A 15096-nucleotide genomic window follows, 5' to 3' on the forward strand; every position below is an offset into this window, starting at 1 on the left:
TTGGTATCATTGCTATATTTCTTCTTTTCATGCATTAAAAAGAAAATTTTCCTAAATGAATCATGATTTTTCGGAACCATAATTCTTTTTATGATTCATAATGAATTGAGAAATTTTATATGCTTGAATTAATATCTTGTTCTCCTACAAGATGGAATGAATTTTATCTTTATCATGATCTCCTAAGATCTCTCTTTGAATATTTAAAGAGGAGCATTTTCTAGATGAATCATGATTTTGATGATTAAATATTTGATATGCATGAATTGAGATCTTGCTCTCCTACTATTTTTCTATTCACAAAAAAGAAGACTAGTTCTAATAAACCATGGTATGCTATATGCTATATGAATTTTATTGCATTCATGAAGTAATATCTCATCACTAATTTTTGTTTATATTCCTTCATGTGATGATATGAATGTATGAAACACTTATGATATGATTTTTTATACAATTCCATGTATTCATGAAATATTTATCTCATCACCCAATTAATTCCTTTGGATACTCCTAATGTGATGAAATGAAATTATGCATGAAATACAAATGGGGCGAAGTTTCGATCATGCATGGTAGGATGCAATTTGATAAATTAATACCATCATGATTTAAAACATTTATGATTTGAAATTATGCATGCAATTGCTTTTTATTGTGATGATATATGCATATAATATGTATCATGAATGCTCTAAATGATGAATACTTAGTATCATGATCAAAATATTGATAAATGCTATGATTTATTACCAAAATGATGTATCATGTATGATATGCCTATAGTGATTAATTTATTTGTATAATGTATGAAGTAAGGATACAAATGTAAAGTTTTGAAGTTGTGCATATTTTAATTTGAAAATATAATGATGTACAAATAAGATTGATACTTACCTTTGTCATGATTTAAAAATTGATATAAAGGATCTTCCCTTCTTTTTGACAATGACAAAGGGGAGATAGCTAGCTTGCTAGCTAGCTTGCATAAGATAAGAGAAGCGAAAATTACAAATGTACATATCGCAAAAAGGGGCAAAACTTATTAGCTATATTGTAATCTCAAGCAAAAGTGTTATCTTACAAATCTCAAAGAAGCAATATGTGCCGAGTTACATATTTTGAAAAGAGGCAAAATAGTCCATCTTGCACATCTTTTTGCTAACTTTTTATGTGTAAAAGTTGATAACTTGCCTAATATAAATTTGCATACCAAATGTGCAATCTTGCCTATCTCAAGAAGCAAAATATGCTAACTTGCACATCTAGCAAACTTGCGTATTTCAAAAAGCAAGGGATGCTTTCTTGAACATCTCAAAACTGTTAGCTTGCATGTTCTAAAAGTGTTAGTAAAATTTGCTAGCTTATATATTATAGTAATTGCTATCATACTATCTTGCATAACGATGATAATAGCAAAATTGCATGATGATAAAACTAGGAGATTATATTAATTATGCAATATGTTGAACTTGGATATTTCAAAAACTTGCAACTTGCATTTTGCAATAGGAAGCAAGAATCATGAGCTTACACAAGAAAGCTATCTTGCATTTGCTTTCGAAATTTTTTGCTAGCTTGCATGTAGCAAAACTTGCATATCATAAAAATTACTAACTTGTAGTCTAAAGAGAAGCAAACGGTTGCTATCTCAAGAAAAGCAAACATGCTAAACTTGCACATCTTTAATTGCATGAGGATAAAATTTAACACTATATTTTTTCATGCAATGTATTAAACTTTATATCTCAAACACATAGAAAGTGACACTTCTCCTTTTTTTTGATGACAAAGGGGGAGAAGTATAATCATGTTATGCATGATGACGTATTGTAAATATTCATGATAAATATTTGCAATGACTTGAATTCGGCTTGAATTCAAGGTTCTATCAATATGGCATATTGATAGGGGGAGTTTGTTTAAACTCCGGAAATTAAGGTTAACTCCGTCATCAAGTGGTTGTCATCATAAAAAAGGGGGAGATTGTTGAATCTCTATTTTGATGATGAAACCACTTACTATGTGTTTATGATTTAATCTGCGTTTTGAGTGACGTTGGATGCTTCGATCAGGATGAGACAGTTAAAGCAGGAAAATCATGTTGTACCGGAGGAACATGTCAGAAGATTGGACGTCGGGCCGATGGATCGATCGACGTATCGATAGAAGGCTTCGGGCCATTGATTCGGGCATTGGGCCAAGAAGAGTGGGTATTGCACCAAGGATATCGGAGTTGCGGAGTCAACTGGCCGATTGGGCAATAGGCCGCAAGAGAGGACGATGCACCGAAGAATCGGGCAAAGCGTTGAGGGACTAATGACATGCCGGACAACTTGATTAATTGCTTAAGAGTAATTGTCTAGATCGAACTTTTGTTTTATATGTGCAGGATTAACTACGATAGCTTGAAGACATAAAGCAAGTATACCAGAGTCAAGTTCGATGGGTGTTCGAGAGTCCAAAGATTCGTCGGAGATGCTGCCGGAACCAATCGAGAAGAAATCGGGGACTTGTCGGAGTTTTCGGAAGTCCGCCGAAGAGATTGTCGGAGGTTCGCGGAGATCACCGAGAAGGCTCGGCTACTCCCTGAACTCGCCACAAGATCGGGAGCCTATTGGGAGTCTGCCAGAAGAAATCCGAGGGTGTATCGGAAGTCCGTCGGAAGATCGCTGGAAAGCTCGTTGGAAGGAGACTCGACGTTTGCCGGTTGAAAACTTGCTTAGGATTATGTTTTCAGTTGTGTAGTTTGCATGTAATTAGGGTTAGGATTAAGAGATAATCTTATATCCTGGTTAGGGGCCAATTGGGCCTGATATTACCTAGTTTGGGCCAGATTTGAAGCCCATCTAGTGACCCGTAGGATTGGGCAGTGGAACTGTCGGACTGGGTGGTGGCACTGCTCAGAACCCGAGGATCGGGCGGTGGTACCACCGGACTGGGTGGTGGCATCGCCCAGCACTCGAGAGGTCTGACGGTGGCACCGCCACTAAATGGTCAATATGACATTGACAGGCGGTGGCACCGTCAACATCGGGAACCCAAGAGAATTCAAAATTTGGAGTCCAAATTTGAATCCTCTTGGGGCCTATAAATACCCCTCAATTCCCAGCAAAGAATACAACTTTTTTAGTAGCAATAGATTGAGATTTGGGGCCTATAAATACCCCTCAATTCTCAGCAAAGAATACAACTTTTTTAGTAGCAATAGATTGAGATAAAAGCCTTTGTAAAGGTTTTAGCGAGCCTTAATTTCAATTGCTTGAGTGTTCACCTCCTTCTTTTTCGTTGAAAATTTGTAAGAGTGTGAACCACTTGTAAAAGTTGTAAGAGGGGTATTTATCCTTCCCTTTCAAAGTGATTTGCTAGTGAAAGTTGGGAGCCTCATCGAAGAAGGCTTCGCAAGTGGATATAGATCATTTGACCAAACCACTTTAAATTGGTATGTTCTTTGAATGTACGAGTAATTATTTACTTAAATTTTAATCCGCTACACTAATTCACCGAGAACACCCCCAATTAATTTACAAATCCGATCCTTATTATAGATCTCAGGATTTGGTAATTTTAATTTCAATTCCAATTCAAACTTCGATGATTTCCAATTCAGAAGAAGACAACCAAATGCATACGATATGTTTGTTCTCTACAATGTACATGCATGGGACATGCGTGTGTAGGTTTATATGATATCCAAGCAATTTTCTATGTAGATCATCCAAATCTCAACTGGACAAGATGGAAGTTTCACAAAGTCGGTGTGTATAATACATAAAGAATAGACCCATACGATGCCCAAGCCTAAACCCAAATCAATCTTGGAACAGAGATCATAAAAGTCATTCATGAAAGGAAGATGCCTTGAACATGCAATCTTCGGTGATCGCTTTGTCAAGCCATTTTTGACTGCATCTTCCATCATCTCAGGGTACGGCCACACCATTAGTACTCAGAACACTCTCTCATTGCTGTCGATACCCCCTTGATCATATCCTTCGTTAACTCCATCGTCCCTGCCATCCCAAGAAGGGCAGAGGTTCTCCTCAGGCTCTTGGGCATGGTCAAGCCTGGTTAAGTTACACCAGGAGACGTAACCTGTTGCAAAGCTCAGCTGCAAACTCTTGAGATTTCATCTTCTCTGCTATCACAGGCAAGAGGTCCTCCTACTCAACTGTCATGGTGGACGAATCTTGTACTTGGGACATTTCCGCGCTGATGGATCCATTGCAGTGCCTGAAGCCTGATACAGGAATATGTATGACGGTGAACCTGTGATCCTCTTTTTAACTTTCCTGGACATCACAAGGTGGTGAACCCAAGAATCATTTTATGTGAATTCATCAGCTGTCCTATGTTGTGCTCCTAATCAAGATTCAAGCCCTGAAGGAAGGATTTTTTGTGTGCAGAAAACTCCGATCAGGTCTTGGCTTTCAGTGGCAGTGAGCCTTCATTTTCATAGGAAGATTCCTTGGAGATGGGTTTACATGTTTTCTTTTCCTCCTTCAAGATATGCCACTTTTCCTATTTTGTAAAGACACCTGCAAGATTAAGATAACATATGACTTTAGTTGCTACTTTGCAAAACAACAAGGTGACAGCTCTTGATACATCTTTAGGACTAAAGCCACATTGCAATCTGGTATGCTTCATATGTAATTGTAGATTAAGTTCTATTGGGGGAGGACTGGTTAAATTATCAATCACTTCTGGTGAACTCCAAAAATATTTAAGATTGTTATTCATTACTGGCTTTGAGAAACGAATACAGTATGCATCTGATTGAAATAATAAATAGTGTAACTAAAATGTCATCCAAATTTCAAGTTAATCCTCAAGCTTTCCGCTTGCAGAAATTAATTTCTTGAACTTCAGATACCTTTGCCTGGCTTTACTTCCATCAGTAACCCTATGTAAAATTGTAAATTACAGAAATCGCTAAACTTCCCAGCAATTGCCTGCCCCAACTATTAACTCAATATTGAAAGCTTTCTAAAATCAAAATATTATATATGTATATATAATGATAAAATAAGTTAACTCTACTATTTTATCCACCTGTATCCACCAACACTAAGTCGATCCTATTGCAGAGACATGGAGCCCAAGTTGTAGTACCCATCTACAACCGCCCTCCTGAGAACTTCTTAAACTGAGGCTAGCTAGTCCAAGGAGAAGATATATCAGAGACCAGCAATAATAGGGTCTATATAACGAACCTAGTGTAAATTGATGTTAAATGCAAATGGATCAATGCAATCTTTGTTTGAATGAAACACTGAAGTGGTGATGTATGTTTACTTCTAAGTGGTCTCAATAACATTTTACTGCTAATTGTAATAGGATTCAATAAAATGATCTATTTAATATATTGCAATTTAATTCAATGCTTGTTAAATGTGTCCACATTTCTGATTCTGCATAATGAAATGTAATGATGGATTAAAAACAAGTTACCAATTAAATAAAGCAATAAACCTGATTGATGGTTGATGCAGGATGAGTTATGAAGCAATAGATTAGAAGAATAATGTTTGCCATATCTCTTATAATCAAGGTTTGTAATTTCACTCGATATATATATATATATATAAAGAGCGACGTCACCTCGTTTTCTTCTCCTCGTGATGCCGAGGCTTCTTCTCCCCACGCGGATGAGGAGAAGTCGCTGACGACGCCGAGGCCTCGTCGCCTCAAATGAGGAGGCGACATCGCATCTTCGGCGTCTGACGAGGGAGGACAACGACGGATCGAGATCGTTGAGGGAGAGCGGCACCGGATCTCCAGGTTCTCCCTTTTCTTCTCTCTTTTCTTCCTTCTCCCTTGGCTAATACTACCTAGTAGCGAGCGACGACGGTCAAAATCGATCGTCATCAACCGATTTCGGGCGGCAATGGGGCAGAAACAACCTCAATCGATGGCATCGCCCGATAGAGGGTGATCCGTGTACCGATCTGCTGGCGGACCGATACGTACCGCCCAATATGAGCGGTATCATTCGAAATTAAAATCCTTGATTATAATTATAAAAGCTGCATGAGTACATATTTCCATCTTAAATCCAAAAGGCCAAAACCAAGAAAAGAAAAGCCTATACAAGCTGAGCTACTTCAGTAGCTCACATAACTTTGCTTTGTAATTTTTTAACGTCTGATATCAGTTAAATTCCTTCTGGATCCATAACCTACAGCCTATTTAGCATTGGTTGTGTTACTTGACTTCTTTGCTTGGACTTACTCTTGCCTATCTCAGCTAGAACTAATTCATGATTAGGTACAGCTAGTGAGACAATTCAACACTGGTTGCTATTGCTGGTTATACTAGCTTCTCTGAGACAATGACATGGTAACTGTAGTGTGGCATCCACCTAATCTGGTAGATGGTCAAAGTACTTGTTCAGCTTCCTTGAGTAAAAGGTTAGAGATGACCAAGTAAAATGGGCTCTCCTAAAAATATGGGTTGGTTGCTTTGGCTTTTATGTAAATTCTGTCCAATCTATACTTACTGGCATGCACGCATCAAATGTAGCAATATCACCTAAAAAGACACTTTTCTATGGTAAAAATTAGCATTATATTCATTCTAAATAACCTAAGATAATTGTTCAACATTATTATCCTGAGTAGATTTCACAGGTAATCCGCAAATATTAGTTGTTCCCATAAGCACCTTAGCAACAGAGTAGAATAGAGATGTAAGTGCTGCTTCAAGAAGACTTGAAGGATTGTTAGTGGTCGGTCTGACTCATGAAATCACAGCCAATGCCGGTGATTAAAGTTCTACCAAGATGAATAATTGCAAAAAAATTACATGTAATGTTTGACAGGAAAGAACAAGTGAAGTGTGCTACTGCATCAAGGTCATTTCCTGTGAGTGGATGAAAAAGCACATTACAATAACCTGAAATCCACCACAGTATGAGACAAAAAGTACCCATGAAAATTTGTGATAATACACTTGAATAACCACCTAAGTCACATCATTTGTTCACCTGTTTTACAAAATGTAAATAGGCAAGGAAGGTCCATCAACTATACCCGAGTCGAAGACAGATAAGAGAAAGATAATTTAAGAAAAATGTTCATAAGACATAAGCAGCAGTAGAATGAAACTAAAAGCTTACTGCATCTTCAGCAGAAACATGTCCAACTGGTGGAGAACTGTCACACTTGGTCATTGTTCCGTCTAAGGTTCTTTTGTTCCATTACCAAGTCTCCAGATTTGTCAACTGTTTGATACTGAAATTGGGAAGGTTTGCAGAATTCCTCATCAGATGTTGCTCCCTGATGTCAAGGGGAGAAATGTATGTGAACTTTTAGTCCAATAAAAACTAATAGAGGATATGTATAAACAACCAACTGGCTGAGGCTTGCTGCCAGCCAATCAACTGACGATCCACCATTGTTCAGAGATTGGTAGACTGCCAAAGAAAGAGCATTTCTCACCCCATCATAGACCAGCAGCTGATCAGTCATAAATAACTACTTAACAATGGAAGCAAACATACAACTGAGGCGATAAAAAATATATATGTTTATCGTAGCCTTTTTTGTGAAAAACCAAGAAGCCAATAACTCAAAGTCACTTTTCAGAACTGCCACCTCAGAAATTAGTTTTTCTGACATCAATCACTTAAGAAGCAACCAAACAAGCCTTTAGGCCTCCAAAAAAAGCAGCTAAACAATGGAAGAATTCCAATTAAAAAATTCTATAAAATAAAGAAAGAAATTACCATAAGCAAACAGATAAGTTAACATAACCAATCGTAGACTTAAAAAAAAAAAATGAAGTTACAGATAACATTAATGCATGAACTGCATCACTTGGTAGTTCAAAATAATCAATATACATGAGTAGAAAAAACGGAAAGAGCCACAATGAAATAATTAGTGTTCCAAGTCTCACAAGCATTTGTTGTTAGGGTAATAAATTGCTTATTGTGAAGTGAAACAATCAGTAGAAACTGGTAAACAGAAAAAAATTAAAACTTAGCTAAGACAATCCACAGCAAAACATATACAGAGAACACAGAGATAATCCAAGATGAAATCACTTATCTCAGTAATTTATGGCAACAATAGAGAAGAATCATTTATTGTATGTATTCAAGGAAGCATGAGAGTTGAACTAATCAAAGTAATTAATGAGATTCAAAGTAGCAATTGTTTCAGCAAACTTACAAGAGCACTTTTTAGCACATAAATAGATTATAAATCACTGTTAGATGGATTAGGAACTCTGTCCAAAAAAGCACCTCAAGGTGATGCAGCTCCTTCATCTGGAATGAGCAGCAATTTGAACAACTCACTTGATTCCATCATGCCGTGGCATTCTCTTAAAGTCAGAGTTCATGCAAAACCAAGCATCCTGTGGAACATATCTCCTGTCTTTCCAGCATGGACATGATCTTATGCTCTTCCAACTTCAACTCTTTTCGATGACAAATTCAAGTAAATAATTTGATATTCAGATCAAAACTGACTTTATTTTGTCATCTACCTAAGGTATTTGCAAGTGACGATCATATCAATGTTTAATAAGACAGTTAAGCTCTGATCCAGTGAGTACCTTCAAAGATTAAATTAATACTTAATGATAATTAGATTGATAATCCTTAGAACTTGGGGTCAACTTCAATTTTGTCAATCAACAAACTGAGATTCAACACCAGAATCAGAACCACTGTCCTCGTTTTCACTTCTCTGTTCACCCTCATCGCCAATCAGCTTACTCTTAGCACCACTCCCTCCACTGAACGCATCCATGCCCCTCCCAAGACTAGTCAGCATCCTATCCAAATTTGCCTTCTTAGGACTAAGCAACAACAGTTCACCTAGCTTTCTCCTTGCTAGATATAACTCATTTGGCTCCACAAGCTCCCCCTTGCGATATGCCTCCCTCAAGAACACTGTATGCAGTTTTCCACGATTCCCCCTCGTCGAAAAATAGAATATTCCCTGGTGCTGCAGCAAGAACGCCTTAAGCTTTTTCGGCAGCCCCATTGCCTGCCTGAATTGTGCAATCCGCTCCATCGTCATCCTCTTCTCCACCGTCAAAGACAGCAACTCGTGTATTGTTGCCACCATTCGTTTCTCCATCCGCCGTTGCGCTTCGAGCGACCGGAGATCATAGCCGGACACATCCTCATAAGGAGACCAGTAGGGCAGCCGCTGCCACTTCCACACCGCGATCCTATAGTACTTGCCGATCTTGAATCCCGGGGGGAAATTGATGAGGAAGGCAAAGCGGGAGTCCTCGGCGTCAGCGCCGCGCTCACGGTACTGGAGCTCGCGGGTGCGTTCAATGGCACACATGGTGAACTCCGCCAAGTCATTGCCGTCGCCAGGTTCGTCAACGAACTCGACATATTTAGCCCGGGGGTCGTCGGGGAAGTCAGAGGAGACGACGAGGCGAAAGAAGGAGGGATTGGCGAGGACGACGGACTGCAAAAAGTCATCTGGGAGGCCAAGGTCGTGGCGGACGAGGCGGATGTGCTCGAGGCGGATGCGGCGGGAGCGGGCAGCGAGGAGGAGGAGCTTGCGGAGGCGGCGGACGGCGTCAGGGAGCATGGAGCGGACGGCGTCGGACTCCTGGCGGAGGCGGAGGGCGGCGCGGGGGGTGAGGCGGACCCAGAGACGGCGCTGGACCGGGTGGTCGAACACGTGGAAGACGTGGGGGTGCTTGAGGAGGAAATTACCGGTTTCGTGGGGGCCGAAGGCGTGGTAGCGGCGGGCGACAACGTCGAGTTGGGAGACGGGGAGGGAACCGGAGGGCTGGGAGAGGAGGTAGGACTGGAGGTGGAGGGCGCGGCGTACCTTCTTCTCCACCTCCATGACGTCGTCGAAGCCGTGGTCGCGGACGCGCTGCAGATTCTTAGGGATCGAGGTGGACTGTGAGAAAGAGCGAGCGACGAAGGATTGGCGGAGGTGGATTGGGGATCTCCTCCACATGGGGGGAAAGCGAGCGTCGGCGTTGGTGGTGTTCGACCAAGGAGATGGCGCTTACGGGAAAGCTGGCGTCGCCGTTGGTGGTGTTCGCAGAAGGAGATGCGGTCTAGGGTTTTGGGTTTTGGACTTGAGAGAGGGGTTGGGCCATGATGGGCCGGAGCTCAAACAATAATAAAAACCATATAATAATAATAATAACAAATTGATGATACGTGAAATGTTTAATGACTCGACATACATACGATAATAATTAAGTCAAAACCAAAATGATTGAGCACTTAATCAATAAGTGAGTTAACGTAAACCCGACCCAATATAAAATTTAAAATGAATATTTAGTCCATATCATGAAATATTTTTCTCATTAAATTAATTATAAAAATCCAATCATATCATGTTTCACTTGAAATTCTTATATTTCATTTTCCGACTAATTAGAGTATCGAGAAAAAATCACATCAGAAACCCGACCCGATCCGACAACAAAGTCCTCCTCAACTCTACTTGGGAGTCTTTTACACGTACACACATATTTGAACCAAATTACACTGATTTAGACGTCACGCCGATATCTCCGTCACCAATTCGCATTCTTTCCGTATCAAGAAGAAGTGAATGAGGTCAAACGCAAACCATCAGCGAGCAGCCTAACTTGAAAGCGTCGATCGATACGTGTTTGATGAGTTCACCGGCAAAGCAACTTTTCTCATCCGTCTCTATCCACCGATACCACTTTTTCTTTACGTCTCTCTCTCTCTCTCTCTCTCTCTCACCCATCTCCATCTCTTCTTCTTTCACAGACAAACCACTTTTTATTTACGTCTCTCTCGCCCCATCTCTTCAACTCTCTTCGGTCTAAAGACACGACGGCAGCGTGCCATGGCGACTCCACTTCGTCGAGCAACGTGTTGTGGCCGCTGCTAGATTGCATTGGCTATTCCGGAAGGTTGTCACCAAGTCATTGCCACTCGTCTACGTTAGGGATATTTAAGTGTACAGTCCCATTTAAGAACCTTAAAACTGTTGAAATTGTAGCGATGAGGCCATTCAATCCGTCTGACTTTTGTGGCCACACCATTCCATTTTCAATTTGTTTTGTCTTGTCTTTTGCAATAAGTTGAGCTATTATTCCACCGTAGCAATACCTAATCAAACTCTCACAATCAATTGATGACACCCAACGATTAAAATAATTATTCACTAAATACGAGCAATAATTTTTTTTTATGAATATATACTCAATATAAATAATTATATTTATATTTATATTCTAACTTAAGCATCGTACAGATATTGTTAGATTCACTGATATTAATTAAATAAATATTTAAGTTAATTTATAATCCATGGTTTGAGAAAATATTGATTAAATTATTACGACGGTGACGTAGAATTAATTATCTATTATCTCCTGTAATTGATCATATTTAGTATTTTAATCTTTATATTTTTAAAAGTTATATTGAAATTCATATATTTATCAAAGTAAAACGGTTGTTTAATAATTTTTTTTTATTTTTTATTTTATTTTATAAAATTATCTTTTTAATCCTATATAAGAATTTTAATATTTAATTTTTTATAAATATAAAAAATATTAATATAATTTTTTTAATATAAATATTAAATATTAAAAATAATTAATTATATTAATTATATAAGATAATATGTAATTAGACGGGATGACGCGAGGCAGATGCCGATCTCCACAAACGTGAACGCGCACCGAGACGAGCATCACGAAACGGAAGAGAGACCCCCACCTGCCGTCTCGACGAATACGCCTGCGGAGCTCGCATCGACGGTCCTCGTTAGCCTCTCTGCTGTCGGGTTCACGACGCCTCTCGCTCGCTGACAAGGAACTTTGTATCCATTCCTCGTTTCTATCTTCAACAAACCAACACGAATGTCGCCCCTTCGACCACCACATAAGTCTTGACACCGCCACCGTGCGTCGTCATCCATCATCGACAGCTCGCTCGGGCCTTTGTGCGTCTATAAGTGAGCAGAAGAAGGCCTGCCTTCGGCCACATAATACAGCGCCGGAAGGTGGCGTGGCGGAGATGGGGAGCTGGCGGGCTCTGTTGCAGCGGCGGCTGCTGTTGCTCTCTGCTTTGGCGGTGGCTGTTCGTGTGAAGGCACTCAGCAGAGACGATTTCCCCGCCGGCTTCATTTTTGGCGCAGGCACCTCCGCTTATCAGGTGGTAACTCTTTTCTTTATATTTCTTTCTTTCCCCTTCGAGCAAAGGAAATATGCATACATTTATTTACATACGATTTCTCTTACTGCTGGAAAAAGATTAGTAAGAATATGAATGATAATTCTGTTCTAAGTTACAGACAGAGCATATAATTCACTCGCAAGAAGCAGATCATAAAAGAACTTATCCAACAGTCGTACTGTTCGAAGCAGATCATAAAAGTTTATAGATTAATTCCGAAAATCTTAGGTATGAACGATTGGTAATAGATCCAATCACATGAATCGAGAGAGAAAGCTTTGATGGTTCTGCAATCGATCGTAAATTAACTGTTGTAGCTTTGATGCAGGTAGAAGGTGCAGCTGCAGAGGGGGGAAGAACACCCAGCATTTGGGACACATTTACGCATGCAGGTTTAGTAGTTGCTCCCTCCACCATTGCCGCTACATACAACAAGCACATAACGTAATCTACTGTTGGAAGAAGTAATTAATGTGGGTTGTCGATGACAGGGAGAACTCTCGACCAGAGCACCGGAGACGTAGCAGCTGATCAGTATCACAAGTACAAGGTGAGGCTTGTCATCACTGTTGCACGACACTCTGCTCTCGGTAGACGAGAGGAAAGAAGAGGATGATGTTGTTTTGGTCTCATTTGTTGGCAGGAAGATGTGAAGCTGATGCATGAGATGGGCTTCGATGCTTACAGATTCTCCATCTCCTGGTCCAGAGTTATCCCCAGTAAACAAAACAACACTGCCACAGATGATGTATGCCAGACATTTGTAGCGGTGATTTCCGTCTAATATATGCTTGTTGCAGATGGTCGAGGGCCTGTGAATCCACAAGGGTTGCGGTACTACAACAACCTGATCGATGAGCTCAAAAGATATGGTATGCTTGATTTGTAGTGAAGCTTCTTCTTAGCGTTGGGAGGGAAATGAATGCCGAAGAATTGGTGCAGGAATCGAGCCTCATGTCACTCTTTACCACTTCGACCTTCCGCAAGCACTGGAAGACGAGTACGCCGGGCAGCTGAGCCCAAAGATCGTGTAACCTTCTCTCTCTCTCTCTCTCTCGGATTGTTCTTCACGGCAGCATACGGTGGCTTTGATGGCTTCCGTCTCGATGCAGAGAGGACTTCACCGCTTACGCCAACGTGTGCTTCAGCGAGTTTGGGGATCGAGTCAAGCACTGGATCACCGTCAATGAACCCAACATAGATCCCGTCCTCGGCCACGATTTCGGCATCTTCGCGCCTGGCCGCTGCTCTTATCCCTTCGGCCTCAACTGCACCAAGGGCAACTCCTCCAGTGAACCATACATCGCCGCACATAACCTTCTGCTCTCGCATGCATCAGCAGCCGCTCTGTACAAAGAGAAGTACCAGGTTCGATCTTTCTTCCTCCTCTCGATCCACTCCCGTCAGCTTCACATGGATCTCGTGGAACAGGTGAAACAGGGAGGTTACATCGGGATCACACTGCTTGCCCTCTGGTACGAGCCCTTCACGGACTTGGCAGAGGACATAGCAGCCGCGAAGAGAGCCCTGGATTTCCAAATCGGCTGGTTCGTGGATCCTCTTGTATACGGAACCTACCCTTCTGTCATGAGAGAGTTCGTCGGGTCTCGTCTACCGTCCTTCGAACCAGAAGAATCAAAGATGCTGAGAGGATCGTTCGACTTCATCGGACTGAATCACTATGCTGCAGTCTTCCTGGAAGCAGCTACCGATGATCCCGACGAGAGCGGCAGAGAATACTACACCGACATGTCGGTGAAAATTGCAAGTAAGAGAATGATTTGGTTACATCCGATTCAACTCATGCATCACTGTAGATGTTCTTGCAACTCAACTCATTTCATCAGCTACCGATGCAGTGCCAAACATCATACTCACGAAGGTGCCCCAAACTCTGCCGATTCTTAAGCAAACGGTAAGAACTTCTTCCGACGGGAACCAAAACTCGCGTCAGGATTTTGTGTCGGACGACGCACCTACGTTCACTGCAACTCCATGGGCTCTGCGAAAGCTACTCGAGTACATGAAAGTAACATACGGAAATCCACCGGTCCTGATCCACGAGAATGGTACCTTTGTCGAAGCTTACACTTTGTTTCAGATCTTGCTGCAGATTACATGAACTGTGCTGTGGTTTTCCTTAGGGTATCCGGAGTTCAACGTCGACCCTGCAAACGGACAACATGAACAGGACGACGACCGTAGAACAAACTTCATTCAACAGTACATAGAAAGCTTGCTTCCGTCCATAAGGTACTTGAATCTTGTGCAAGTATAACTACACCTTAGCCATTAAATCACAGGCCGTATCACACATGATATGGAAATACTCTTTTGTATGTGAATTAGTGTGTATTATGTGAATGACATAAATATAGTTTGTGAGTCTTAATAATTCTCTGTAATATTACATATTAACTCTTTTAATGATTGGTTTATGGAAATATATTGTTTCAGGAATGGATCGAACGTAAAAGGATACTTTGCGTGGTCGTTCATCGATTGCTATGAGCTAACAATGGGTTATACATCTCGTTATGGACTAGTGGGAGTCGATTTTACGACGAAAAACAGGACAAGATATTATAGAAGTTCGGGCGAGTGGTATTCCGAATTTCTTCAGCAGCATAATGGAGAGGGGAGAAATGTGGCGATCGAGTAAACATTTTTGTTCTAGAATTTATGAGTCCTAGAATAAAAGATTTGCTTTGTAAGGGACGAGGATATTATAGCCCTTGAAAAATGCTTATGTTATTCCATTGGTTCTACTGTTGTTTTTGAGCCAAAAACCTACCATTCCATTGACGAATTACTTATAATTTATACGCAATTATTTTGTATGTTTTATTGAAATGAGAAATGTCAAGCACAGTGGCCATTCAATCTACCAACATTAACCAGCATCCATCAAACAAGCCAACAAGAAAGGT

The 15096-nt window shown here is 40.7% G+C and overlaps 2 protein-coding genes across 5 annotated transcripts; one reads left to right on the forward strand and one right to left on the reverse strand.

The window, feature by feature from the left end:
• Positions 1-3675: 3675 nt before the first annotated feature.
• Positions 3676-10064, reverse strand: LOC135597017 (protein ROOT PRIMORDIUM DEFECTIVE 1-like). 3 transcript variants are annotated; one of them, XM_065089398.1, is made up of 3 exons: positions 8252-10064; positions 7121-7280; positions 3676-4538 (listed from the first exon to the last, which is right to left on the reverse strand). In XM_065089398.1, the coding sequence occupies exon 1, from the start codon at positions 9945-9947 to the stop codon at positions 8640-8642; it is 1308 nt and encodes a 435-aa protein (XP_064945470.1). In that variant the 5' UTR covers positions 9948-10064; the 3' UTR covers positions 3676-4538; positions 7121-7280; positions 8252-8639. The 3 variants fall into 3 exon arrangements, with proteins under 3 accessions (XP_064945470.1, XP_064945471.1, XP_064945469.1); XM_065089399.1 differs by having other exon boundaries at positions 8178-10064; XM_065089397.1 differs by having other exon boundaries at positions 7121-10064.
• A 1817-nt stretch (positions 10065-11881) lies between these two features.
• On the forward strand, positions 11882-15006 carry LOC135597018 (beta-glucosidase 32-like). Of its 2 annotated transcripts, none has more exons than XM_065089400.1 (11): positions 11882-12145; positions 12495-12558; positions 12658-12716; positions 12810-12885; positions 12967-13038; positions 13109-13196; positions 13279-13534; positions 13598-13934; positions 14014-14235; positions 14311-14419; positions 14624-15006. In XM_065089400.1, exons 1-11 carry the CDS (start codon positions 12008-12010, stop codon positions 14826-14828), a joined length of 1626 nt encoding a protein of 541 aa, XP_064945472.1. In that variant the 5' UTR covers positions 11882-12007; the 3' UTR covers positions 14829-15006. The 2 variants fall into 2 exon arrangements, with proteins under 2 accessions (XP_064945472.1, XP_064945473.1); XM_065089401.1 differs by having other exon boundaries at positions 11883-12145; positions 14026-14235.
• Positions 15007-15096: the final 90 nt, after the last annotated feature.

The sequence above is a fragment of the Musa acuminata genome, chromosome BXJ1-11 (assembly GCF_036884655.1).
Source record: "Musa acuminata AAA Group cultivar baxijiao chromosome BXJ1-11, Cavendish_Baxijiao_AAA, whole genome shotgun sequence".
NCBI lineage: Eukaryota > Viridiplantae > Streptophyta > Magnoliopsida > Zingiberales > Musaceae > Musa > Musa acuminata.

Coding starts and splice junctions, on each gene's coding strand:
- LOC135597017 (XM_065089398.1), bottom strand. CDS start 9,947: ATGTGGAGGAGATCCCCAATCCACCTCCGCCAATCCTTCGTCGCTCGC.
- LOC135597018 (XM_065089400.1), top strand. CDS start 12,008: ATGGGGAGCTGGCGGGCTCTGTTGCAGCGGCGGCTGCTGTTGCTCTCT. Junction 12,559..12,657: donor GGACACATTTACGCATGCAG/GTTTAGTAGTTG, acceptor TGTCGATGACAG/GGAGAACTCTCGACCAGAGC. Junction 13,535..13,597: donor TGTACAAAGAGAAGTACCAG/GTTCGATCTTTC, acceptor CTCGTGGAACAG/GTGAAACAGGGAGGTTACAT.